We start from the raw sequence: 13085 nt of genomic DNA, 5'->3' as shown, positions 1-13085 counted from the left end.
ATGGAGCTGAAATCTGCCTGTCTTGACTTCTTTCATTCTTAAATAGTAGCTCTGCCATCTAGGATTATAAAGATGAAGCTTAATCTCTTTCCCACATAGGAAAACTTTGAAGGAGACGATCACACACTCGTGTCTCCTATTTTCCCACCCAATTCTTTACTTTTTTAAACATTTCTGTTCCTTTAGTTGTTCCTTGCCAGTGAAAATAAGAAAACCATCAAATTACTTAACACTCACAACCCGGTGGGGCAGGTACCCATTTTACAGATGAGGAAAATGAAGTTTGGGGGACAGGTTAAGGAATTTGCTCAGAATTCCTGTCTTCATTGTCCCTCTTGAAATGTAAACTAAACAGTATGACTAGCACCACCTTTATTCTGAACCCCATCTATTTGTTAATGCAGTTCAAGGCTGGGTTCCTTTTCTTGGTGAATGTGGAGTCAACTAGAAGCCTGAAGTCTTTCTCGCATGTGTTGTCTCAGCCGCCACCTCCCACAGCCCGTAGTCCTAGAGTGGTTAGCGGGCTTTGCAAGCCAAATACAGTCCTTTACACTTATTCCTGTCAAATCTCATTTGGTTAATCCCAGGCCACAGTTCTAGTCAGCTGGACATTTTTTGGATGGTGATTCTGTCACGTGACATGTGCATCTTTGCCCCTGATTTGGGCCCTTTGCTCCGTGTGCCCTTCGTTTCCTCATTAACACCCAGGAGGTCAGGTGAGACTAATATAAATTTTAAAACCTCATGTTTGGGCTTCCCTGGTGGCGCAGTGGTTGAGAGTCCGCCTGCCGATGCAGGGGACGCGGGTTCGTGCCCCGGTCCGGGAAGATCCCACATGCCGCGGAGCGGCTGGGCCCGTGAGCCATGGCCGCTGAGCCAGCGCGTCCAGAGCCTGTGCTCCGCAACGGGAGAGGCCACAACAGTGAGAGGCCCGCGTACCGCAAAAACAAAACAAAACAAAACAAAACTCATGTTTGTTTCACTTAGCAAACACCTCTGAACACCTCCTACTTGGCTGGAGCCATCAGGGTGAGCAAGACAGTCGGTGCTGTTCCTCACAGAACGGGTGAGGTGAGTCCTACGTGGGGGGGGGTCAAACCTAGATTGGGGGGCCTGAGGAGCTTCCCAGGACGGGTGATGTTTAACTCAAGACCTGAAAAATCAGTGCGAGAACGCTGGTGCAGAAGAGTGAGGGAGGGGTGGGGAGGGGTGGGGTGTCCCCGGCAGAGCATCCCTGGTCTAGGCCCCTCTTACTGCTCTCTTCCCATAGTGCTTTACAGTATGACTAGTTGTAAACTATTTTATTTGTATCACTAATTGCAGACCCTTGACAGTTAAGGGGATCATCTTTGTACTTCCTCCCCTGCCCAGTGCACTGCCTGTCACCATGGTAACTACAATTGACTGGTCCCCCTATAAGTGTAGGCACAGTGCTATGGATATTACCTCACTGAATCTCCTGACAAATGCACAACGTACCACTCTTCTGGTTTTACAAATGAGGAAACCGAGGCTCACAAGATGGTAACAGTAGCAACAGTAGCAGCAGTAACAGGTAAGCAGTGCACACGACGCGCTAGACACTAAAACTAAGCACTTTATATGTATAAACTCCTGATGGGAAAGGGGGCTGCCGCCTTCTCCACTGCGTACTAGTTATATGACCAGTTAGATGGGCAGTTACTCAACCTCTCTGTGAAAAGGAGATGAAAACGATTGCGCTGCTTCCTAGGGTTGTCATCAGAATGAAATCATTAACCAGTACAGGTGCCTAGGACAGCACCTAGCACACAGACCTAAGAGTGAACTGTTATTAAGGAATCTGCACAAAGACAAAGCCTTCTCATGTACCAGAACAGGGACTGAATCTAATTTGAACCCTGGATCATGTTTTCTCAAATATAGCTTATTTACATACACACTACTATATATAAAATAGATAATCAACAAGGACTTACTGTAGAGCACAGGGAACTCTACTCAATATTCTGTAATCTAAATGGGAAAAGAATTTGAAAAAGAACAGATATAGGTATAAATGAATCACTTTGCCGTACACCTGAAACATTGTACATCAACTATACTCCAATATAAGATAAAAAACATAATATATTGATATTTGATGAAGGATGGAAGAGAGGGGCATTGATTGCACTAGTAAGTCACCAATCGTGAATAGCACAGTCAGTTAGCCAAGATGACTGCCAACACAACCCAGCAAAAAGGCACTGGATGCCAAGACAACAAATATTTTAAATAGTAAAGGAAAACTGCAAGGATCACAGAGATCAAAACTAGGGCACCTCCTTGTCTCTAGGCGGGGTTGGCATTTCATTACCGTTGTTAGAGAAAGTTATGAAATGTCAGAAACTTAAAGCCTTTTCAGCTTGAGGGGATTTCTCCTGAAAAAGTCCCTTGCTCATTTTTCTTAAAAAAATTACACGAAGGAGATTTTTTAAAAATCCTTAAAAACCATAAAGTTTTGATGGACAATCTTTCACACTTTCTGTTTGTGGGGTGAAATATGAGAGGATATGGTCGATTTTATTGGATTTTTATTTGGACTTCACTGCCATCTTGAGATTTCATAATTCTACCTCAGTCACTAATTTTTCCTGGTCTTGGGTTGTGTCCAAGTGGCTCAGTCAAGAGTATGTTCATTCTGATTATTTTTGAGGATTTATGTAGTTGTACTCAATGCCTGGTGACACAAAATAGTGTTACTGCGAGCAAAGCTTAGCTGTGTGGCTCTCGAGAGCTGGCACGCCACATTTTTTTGGTATGGAGCCTAGAGAGTGTCGGGAAACGCTCTCTCTGAAGGAATGACCTGGACATTTAATTGGCAGGTACCACCAAGGGCTAAGGGTGAAATTCCTAGGAACACGCTAGGTGAACACAGGGCTTGAGGCAAGGGCTAAAGAAAGAAGATGTGACACTCCCGACTTCCAACAAATCCACCACCACAGGTGGCTTCTGTCCCAGCCACATGTAAATGTTTCCTATAATCAAGGTCCCTTGGTGTCTAATGACAAAAATGTCTCTAGAAGGGAAATGTGAAACGCCAGGGCTTGAAGATATCAAGAGTGTCTTCCATCAAATTTTCACGTAGCTGGAAGGAGAATGGATAAGAGTTAAGTCACTCTTCTCTAAACTTTTGCCCTGTGGTCCTAAATCAGCTGTTCTCCGTCCCCACCCCCGCCCCATGATGGAGAGAATGGATAGTCTCCTTCATACCTCAGCCTTAGAAGCACAGCACCAGCCTGTAGGGGGGTCTGCTTCCCAAGGAAAACTCCAACCAACCATGTCGTCAGTGTCTATCTTATAATCCTAGCAATATGTGTTTCCTCTTTTTCACAACTTCATCAAAATGCAAAAAAAAAAAAAAAAAATCCAGCAAAACCTGACCTTGTATTAGATGTTTGATGAAGCTGTATGCAGAGAGGCCAGAGAATTCCTAGGAATTCTTTACAGAGGATCGTTTGAAGTAGAATTCTGCAAATACAGGTCAGCCTCAAACTGCCGCCACTTTAGGAAACCCACCTGGGCTTCCAGACGCGTAATCCAAAGGCTGAGAGTCCAAGCTCTGTTCACCCCAACGTGTTCATCTGTCTCCTGGGCAGATACATCAGGCAATGATGTGAGAAGGATGGCAAACAAGATCTACCACCCAACCTGTCTGCACTGGCTGCTTCCTGGGGGTACAAGGTGTCTAGTACACTTTCTTCTCCACAACCCTGGGCTTCAAGCAGCATCAGGCTTAGTCCCTGAGACCAAAACTCTGGGAAGCAATTCTTACGGGAGTATTCGTGCTAGAATAAGCAGAGGTTTCAGAAAGTAAGTGAAAGAAGCCATGCATTGAGGATAGAGATGAAGTGAGTACGGGAGGTGAGGGGAGCAGCTTTTCCAATGGGCAGCGGGAGGGGTGATGAGTACCTGTTGAAACTGACTTTTAAAACCAGAGAAGACCCTGGACAGTAACCAAGCAATAACAGATAATATCATAAATTTGCTAAGAAATCCAGACCTAAAGAACTTGGCCAACCTATGGCTAAGTGGTCTATTTTTAAAGACGGTTTCTTTGTTGTTTGCTTTTTTTTCTTCCTACAAAATGTCAACTGTCTTAGCCTGCTTTTCCTCAGAGGAGAATTCTGATGAATGGAAAAAAACAGTTTCTCTTGAAAGTTTCTCCCACAAAAATACAACAATGATGCCACTGAAAATGTTTCAGAGGCTTTGAAAATCTGTTCAGCCTCTCTCTCTCTCCCCATCATGGTTCTGACCTGCATGGAAGGCGGCGTGTTGACAAGGCAGCCAGTGATGCAACTGAAAGCACAGAGACCTCCTCTCACTTTGGGCTGGGGGTCTGACACCCTTCGTGCATCCCTACCTTAGAACTGTTATCACCACCCAGGAAAAAGTGCAGATGGGGAAACTCTGAGTACATCTGCAGATCACTACTCTTTTCCTCAACGTCCCTGCTTGTTTCACGGCCGTGCTGATTGGACTTGCCACACACTGTGGCAAACTGGGCAACAGGCAACCACTGCTCAGCCACTACCCAGTGAAGCAGTGCTGCCCCAGCATCCTTTGCACGCCCCGCGGTGCACTGGACCTGGCTAGGAGTCCAAGGTAGGTGGTGTTGGAGCAGAACGATCCATACAACCTCAGTAAGTTCTATTGCGGGGCTCAGTAAGGACCATTAGAGGCATTCTCTTCAGTCCCTGGAAAGACGCGCTTCTGGGCAATAGCTATTATTTTAAGAAGTTCAACCCGTACCTTTTAAAATCCTCATAGATCTATTGTAAGTCATGGTCCTAGAAAGGAACCAGGGGCCTCCAAAACCCTAAGATGCCGCAACTCTGCTCTTCGTACCTTCCACAGAACGGGAGGGCCCTGCGGGCGGCAGGTGTGTGACCCATGTCTACCGACAGACGCCATCTGCTGACTGCAGCTCCTGGGTCACACCTATTTGTGGGAAACCCCATGTCAGGAATGTGAGGAGTGTGTACTGCATAAACCCACACATTTTATGACGGGTTGTAGCCACATCAACTCGAGGAGAGGGGTTATTTCCACCACCACGTTCTCGCCAGGCCTCTGTTTCAGGAGTGGCGTGCAAAAAAACACCATGGTGCTTACGATTGGTGCTGTTTTCTTAAACACAAAGTACAGAAATGACCTGTCTCAACCTGTTACAATTTTAATAAGTTCACCCGTTTACACTTTAATAAGATTGAAACTTTTAAACTTATTGTACTGAGTTCCACAATAAGAAATACATTTCACTTCAGACCCATTAAACACCTACACACACTCATATGTATTTTACACATATGTGAGTATAATGTATATATGTTGCGTATTTTATAAAATGGAAACAAAAGATGTAAAAGTTCCACTAAATGTTTACCCTTACTTTTTGCAATATACTTGGATATTTTCCATTTTATTGTTATTTGGGGGGGGGCGGGGGCCCCGCAGCTTGCGGGATCCTAGTTCCCCAAACACGAATCCAAACCAGGCCCCCCGGCAGTGAAAGCGCGGAGTCCCAACCACTAGACCGCCAGGGAATTCCCCTGCTTAATTTTTTTAAATGCTGATGACAGACCACTAATTTAATTACACAGCCCATTGATGGTTGGGATTTTTAAGAGGCCTGCTCATCCTGGTAAACAGAATGATGTCTCTTTCCCTTGCCACGTGAGCTGGAACGCAGCGGTGAAAGAGCGTGTGCCCGAACAAGTTCTGACCCCATCAGGCAGCAACACAAAGCTGTCTGGGATCGGGATTTGTTTCCGTAAGGCCTATCACTCAGAAAAACACCCTGAAACCCATGTAACCTACCATTCCTCAAAAGAAAGAAGACAACGTTGAATTTGAAATTTAAAAGAATGTAATAACCGTAGAATGTATACTGTCAAAGATGAACAGTTGGTTCATAGTTTGAAATCAATAGCTAAAACGGTAGCATCGCGGAAACAGTCTTAACCTTGGGATCTGACCTGGATTCTCATCCTGGCTTGTCATTTTATTCGCTCTGTCTTGACCAGGTCACAGCGGCTGTTTTCTCATACATAAAATGGAAGAAATAATTCCAAAGTGGTTTATCTCAGAGAGTTATGTAAAAGCCCTTCAGGAAAACCTGATGTGTTGAACAAGAGAGTATGTTGAATCCTTTTCAGAATATCTGCACCTTTAGTATTTTTACTTGTTGGAGATCCCCGAGCCACACAGAGCTTTTTCCCACTAAATACGTTTATGTGAAGGCACAATGATCATTCTCTCCCAGGATATCTGGGTTGTTAGAATTTCTACTACTTTTCAATTACATACACAGTGTGTCTGATCATTTTTCTACCTGAAAGTAAGCTGCTATGCAAATCTCATTCATTTTATACATAAAGGAGAACCAAAGGAAGGGAAAGCTGTTGTGAAAATGCTCCAACCCATTTGCTTTAATAGGCGTAGAGAGTAAAACAACCAAGTAAAGAGAAGCAGAAGAGATGAGTTTCTTTTACAGGGAAGAACTAGAAGATATCCACTCAACCACAGCGCAGACTCCCATTTTCCTTTCCCTTTTCAATTATAATGCTTCAAGAGAAGACATTATACTTAAAGAGCCCCGAAAGTCTTGGACCTGGAGAGGGGAAGGGTATATATAGGCTGACTTCAAAGCGTGGGGAACTCAACAGACTAAGTTCAAGGTCTTCTTAACTAAATTAGAGATACTGACAAAGTACTAATTACTTTGGAGATGCCATTAAAATCTCTTCTGGTTAGTTTCCTTACTTTACAGGCAAAACTCATACATGAAAATACTAATTGCAATGAAATCCTCTAACTTAGAAAAGGCTGATCTGGAGCCAATTTCTTGTCTATACCAAAAGGTCAGAAAAGAAATGCAAATGTGTTCCTTTTTCTCTGCAAGGCAGATGAACACTACCTAAGCAGCCCTGGCATTACCGTTCAACTAACATCTTTTTGTTTTGTAATTAGTAAAGCATCGAGGGGCACTTTTTGTTTTTCCTTATGACCCAGAATTTTGTAGCTATAATCGCTGGGGTAATCCACTCATTTTCCCAAAAGCAATTTTTAAAAAATGTATGTAGCATTTTTCAGTTACTCTCATTCAACAGCCACTTGTCAAGATCAAGCCAAGGGTGGGAATTTCCTGGCGGTCCAGTGGTTAAGACTTCGCCTTCCAGTGCAGGGGGTGCGGGTTCAATCCCCGGTCGGGGAACTAAGATCCCACATGCCTTGCGGCCAAAAAACCGAAACAAAGAAACAGAAGCAGTATTGTAACAAGTTCAATAAAACTTTAAAAATGGTCCACATCAAAAAAAGTTCTTTAAAAAACAAAAAAGATCAAGCCAAGGGTATATCAGGAGAGGAAGATGATTGTCTTAGAATCAGTGTAATTTACTGAGACAAGGCTCTACTTGGCTATGGGACCTGGGACCAGTTGCCCAGGTACCCCTACAGAACTCAAGCGTCACTTTCCCTCCTCCCTTCCACCACGACCCTCCAGCTCACCAAGGTGGATTGAGTCCCTCCAGTCCATCACCTTCTGTCCTTTCCCACAGCTATGACAACGGTGACCTTGGCAGCAGCCCTACCTGGTGTTCCTGCCTCAGTCTTGACCCCTCTGGTCTCCTCCCGCCACTGAGAATCTGAAGGGAAAAATCTGACCACTTAACTCTGTTGCTAACCCTTTTCCGTCGCTCCCCACGTAGCCTCAAGCGAAGTGGATTTTAGCCCCTTTGCTTGTAAAATGGAGAGAAGAAAGCTTCACGGGATTGCTGTGAGAATCGAACAGCATAATGTAAATAAAACCATTTGTTTAAATGAAAAGAAACCACGAATGTAAGAAGTTATTAAGGGAAATTTAAACTTACCAGTTATTTAAATCCCAGGTCCCATAGCCAAGTAGAGCCTTGTCTCAGTAAATTACACTGATTCTAAGACAATCATCTTCCTCTCCTGATATACCCTTGGCTTGATCTTTCTTTTTAAGAATTTTTTTTGATGTGGACCATTTTTAAAGTCTTTATTGAATTTGTTACAATATTGCTTCTGTTTCATGTTTTGGTTTTTTTTTAAAGTAAAGTAGTTAAATGTAGTCACTTGAGTAATTAAATTGATAATTTATCTACTTGAGTAAATACATTGAAATTAATGCATTATGTCAGAGGTTTGGTAGATTTCTACAAGCTGTAATGATAAAGTGGTGATACTCCTGAGTCACAAGAGACCAGACCAGTTTTTGTGCCCCTGAATAAAATTAAACCTGGAATGTTGTAAATATTCAATAATAATGGAAGCCTGAGACCAAATCTTCTCAGACACAAAATTAATAAAAGAATGAAAATAGGAAATGCATAAGATGTTAGGATACTTGGAAAAGTTACAGCTGCTGAATGAATTATATCACGGCTAACTTGGATTTCAGTAAAGTGTGATTATGAGATCAACATCACTCTACCGGGAAACAGACAACAAAATCCGTGTTACTATCCAGAGCAGTAGAGTTACAGGCACCTAGCCAAGTGTTCCCTAAATATTTGCTAACCAAATTAACTGAGAAACAAGGAACATTCAGGTGCTCTCTTATGGTCACCATTATTGATTCACGTATCTTTTGTTATTAGTGCTATTTAAAAGGCACGTCTCATAAAGATTTTCCCAATGAACGCATATAATATTCATGGTATTCCAATGATAATGCCCTATGAAACACAATGAACGCATTTTGATATCCTTCCCTCTCCAAGAACACAGTCTTTGAAATAGAGAATTTCCTTCTACCCAACCAAGTTGTGCAGGAGTTTTGAGATACTAGGACTTGTACCTTTATGCTAATGTTTGTGGGCTACTACCAGACAGCAGACATGATACATACATGACACCACGGCCAGTACTCACCCCCCCCCAGCCTCATACCAGACAGCGAGAATTAGTGATGCCTCTCTTTCCTACTTGGCCTGAAATTCATCCTCACTGTCAATTTCAACAGAGTATTCCACACAGCCCTGTTAATCGCTTCATGTATTCATGTGACAAATATTACCGAATTCTTGCTATGAGCCAGGCGCTGTACCCGGGAGGCACTTTGCAGATAAAAGTAATTAAGGCAGACATGGACCTTGCCCTCACAGGGCTTAGAATGACTATTGATTTGACACCCAGAGTGATCCTTACTTGCCAGATCTGCTCTATTGTATAGTGGAAGTGGAGATAATTCTAAATAGCTAAGTTTCTCTTCTGTTTTCAAAGGGGCTTGAAGCTGACAGGTTCTGCACACCTACCTACTGGCTGCATAACCCATGAGGCCTACTGAGTAATGTAGGAGTGAAAGATGAAAATAACCGAATGTTATTTCTTAGGGAAAAAAAGAGAAATGGTCTTCTTTTACTCATTTAAGTGTTTGATTCGGAAGGTCAGACCAATAAACCCACAGGAGAAAGTTTTATAAGAATTTTAGTGTAAATGAATTTTCCCCCCATTTCCCCTAGAGAGACAGGAATAAAAGCATTTTCTTTCCTCCACAAGCACCAGAACATAACCTACTATGTGGAGCTAGAAAAAGAGAACAGATGTCTGAGCACATGCCTTTTTCCATCGCCACTGGCACACGTCGTGTCTGTGTCTCTCCCTTTAATCCTGCTCCACCCCGACCCCGCCCTCTCTTCCCTCTTGGAGAAGGCAGCTCTGCCTTCTCCAAGCCAAGATCCCTGGCCTCCTTCCTCCTCTTATTTTTAAGTGGGCTGGTTGCGTTCCTATGATGGCGATCAGCTAGCAAGTTGTCGCCTCCTCCCGTTCTCTGCCCACCCCACCCCCTCCCCCCGGAAAAGTGCAAGATGTACAAACAGGGGTTTGGCGGAGCAGGACAGAAAAGTGACTCGGTCAAAGCAGGCTGATGCGAGCTAATATGTTACTGCCGATATCACACCTACTGTTCTACTGTCTCTAAGACTAACCCTGAATCTGGAAAATTACGTATTAGGCTCGGGTAAAACACTCCAAAAAAGATTCCCACCAAAATGTAAGTCTGTGGTGCTGCCTTCAGTGCAAAGACCCAGTTCTCTAACTCGCCGGGAGGAAGACCCAGGATGTGTGTTTAGGCTATTGACGCTGAGGGTTGGTTGTTTTGTTTTTTTAACTTGAGTTTGTGCCTGAGGTGCCTACTAATTTTGCTCTATGTGTTAGAGCTCTAGCTCTAAGGCTAGAGTCTTGTGCAAGTTTCGGAAACTGGCTGGAACAAAACAAGGAAGAACAAAGTGACAAGTCATCTTCCTTATTATTCTTTCCAGGGATCCATTGCTACTGCCACTTTATGTTTCTTTAAGGATTTTCTATTTCTTCCCTCTGAATATTATTTCATTGCTTCACTCTCTAAGGAAGGAAAAAACTAAAAAATTATACTATAAAAATTATAACCAGAACATGATTCCTTTTTTGTCTTTCGCCCTTTTCACTATGCAGTGGCATGTGCCTGCTCTCATATCTTTTTAATACTCACTTTGTGAACATGAAATAATACAGTATCATTAACTGGAATTAATTTTGTAACCTTCAAGTGACACTGCCAACATTACACTTATGAATTTAGTATAGAACCGTATTTTACAATTCCAACCTATCAGAGAATGCGGTTGTGTTAAAGGACAAAAATCTGTATTGTATTTTGGGCTTCTCAATAATTAAGAAATAGAACTAAAAGCTTGCCATTCATTTATTCATCCCACGATGTGCCAGACAGTATTCCAGGTGCCATGGATACAGTGGGGAACAAAATAGACAAGAGTCTCTCCCTTAAGGGAGCATGCAATTGACTGGCTGGTCCTTGAAAATTCTGGTTGAAACTGTCACTCAGGAAATACATTAAAACGCACTCCACAAGTTTCAACAGCTAGGGTAGGCTCTCTTTCCTGGCCCACTTCTTTCACAGTCACTAGGAAAGCTCCCTTTCCAATGGATCAGGTGGATTTATGACCCACTGCAAAGTTATAGCAAAGAGAATGTAGAAAATGGAAGTCTTACCATTAATAAATATGTAGATTGTAGATTCTGCTTTCTTTTTCTTGGAAGCAGGTGTAGAGAGATACTTGCAGCTGTAGAAGCCAGTGTGGTTTGCCTGAGCCGCGTTCAGAGTCAAAGTACTGCAGAACTGCTTGCCACTCCTTCCACAGGCAGATTTAGTTATGCTCAGCCTCCGGCTTTGGCTTTCCTTATTCACTGTTGCAGGCAAAGACCAGGAATGGGCCCCTTCCCCTCTGCAGTCACAGATAAGAAAACAAAACACAGTCAGTCACGGCTGGGGCCAGTTCTGAAGCTGTCATTTCTATCCTGATGTCTTTTCTTAAGTACAGTCACTTTCTTTACAGAAAAGTAACACATTTAGAAAAGCTTTTAAACAACTCAAAATGTTCGGGGCATCCCTTCCCCTGATTCCCTGTGAGTAATTCCCTCCCATCCCATGGATGAAGGAATCACCCTCCAGGGGAAGCTGGATGCATGAGGTTTGCACTTGGCAGATGACAAAAGACCACTGACATCTACCTGTCTACTCTGGGGGGGGGCACCTTTCTATTCTCCTAAGGAGTGGTTCTGCCTAAGGAAGAGCAATCAGATTGTCCCCAAACCAACACGGTCACCCACCTGCATTTGAGATACAGCGTCTGGCCTGCTTGCATCACGTGCTGGGTGCCTTTTAAACTCAGCTCAGGACCTTTTAATTTTGAACCTGAACTACATCCTGTAAAAAAAGTTTTTGAAATGTGTTATTTGCAAATTGCCCTCTCATCTTTTTTAAAAGGTGTATCTTTCCATAAAAGGTAACTTTTCATCTTTAACTTACTTGCATAGGCAAAACGGTATATCTGATACAAATTTATTTTAATTCACAAATTTTTTTCTATTCCAAGACTTCCTGCTCATGAATATTGTATATCTTACTATGCTAGATGATCTAAATAATATTCAAAAGCCCATTAATTTAGAACATTAATAAATTCAATCATGATTCAAAGTGCAACCATATTAAAATATATAGCGACTTCTTAAAAACTCTCAGGATTAAATGTCAGTGTCATCCAAAATATATTTCTAATACTGAACTACCAACATGGGTCATCTGGTTACAGAGGCCCGTCCGATCTTTTTCCTGAATACAAGGCATGGAACTTTTCCTGGACTCTAGACATAGTTGAGTCATTAGTTGAGCCATGATATTCTAGGCGAGTCATTTCTCTTTCTGAACTGGTTTCCTCATTTGGAAAACTAATTATAGAATCAAAATCAGTTTTAGAAGCCACTTGGTTTGTCTTACATAATCAACTTCCTTCTATAATGGAAGAGAAAAGAGGGAACTGTCTGCTCCTACGTGACATTTGAAAAGTATATTTCACGGGGATCGTTGTGAGACAATGAGATGAGCTATGCAAAAGTGTGCTAAAATCAACACATCTCCCTATGCCACAATATCTCCTCATGACACAGTATCTCCTCACGACACAATATCTCCATACAACACAGTATCCATCCCGGGGACCAGCTATGAGACCCTGGCCAGGTCACCTTCTCCAGATCACAGTTCTCTTATCTGTAAGACGGCAGACTGGACTGCGTGACTTTGGTTCTCTGTCCATTTCTGACATCCCCAGACCCACGATTCTTTGAGCCATTGGTGCCATAGAGGTTGAGACTCTACTGAAGCTCTCGACTTGGCAGAAGAGGTCTCTGATCAGGAGCTCTCCCCTCATCCCCTGCTCTCCCCCTCCTCCTGGTAAAAGCAGGAGATGGGGCTCGGGATTAGCAGGGGTAAGGGTCAGCAGGAGGGAGAAAAGATATTCTTGGAAGGAGGGAAGTTATGTTTGCAGAGCCGATCCTAGGGAATATCTTCTACATAAAAAATACGTTTCCAGGGCTTCCCTGGTGGCGCAGTGGTTGAGAGTCCGCCTGCCGATGCAGGGGACACGGGTTCGTGCCCCGGTCCGGGAAGATCCCACATGCCGCGGAGCGGCTGGGCCCGTGAGCCATGGCCGCTGAGCCTGCGCGTCCGGAGCCTGTGCTCCGCAACGGGAGAG

The 13085-nt window shown here is 43.3% G+C and overlaps 1 protein-coding gene across 1 annotated transcript in view; it reads right to left on the bottom strand.

The window, feature by feature from the left end:
* FLT1 (fms related receptor tyrosine kinase 1) overlaps positions 1–13085 on the bottom strand; it is a 171296-nt gene that overhangs the window by 132686 nt on the left and 25525 nt on the right. Inside the window, exons 2-3 of the mRNA XM_022574557.3 lie at positions 11659–11755; positions 11041–11273 (exon numbers count right to left, since the gene is read on the bottom strand). Coding sequence (XP_022430265.1) covers positions 11041–11273; positions 11659–11755 — 330 coding nt within the window. The remainder of the gene's footprint in view (positions 1–11040; positions 11274–11658; positions 11756–13085) is intronic.

Source organism: Delphinapterus leucas, chromosome 18, assembly GCF_059928025.1.
Source record: "Delphinapterus leucas isolate spDelLeu-1000000601 "Yukka" chromosome 18, BTC_Dleu_Yukka2, whole genome shotgun sequence".
NCBI lineage: Eukaryota > Metazoa > Chordata > Mammalia > Artiodactyla > Monodontidae > Delphinapterus > Delphinapterus leucas.
This window is presented reverse-complemented; position numbering and strand designations above follow the sequence as displayed.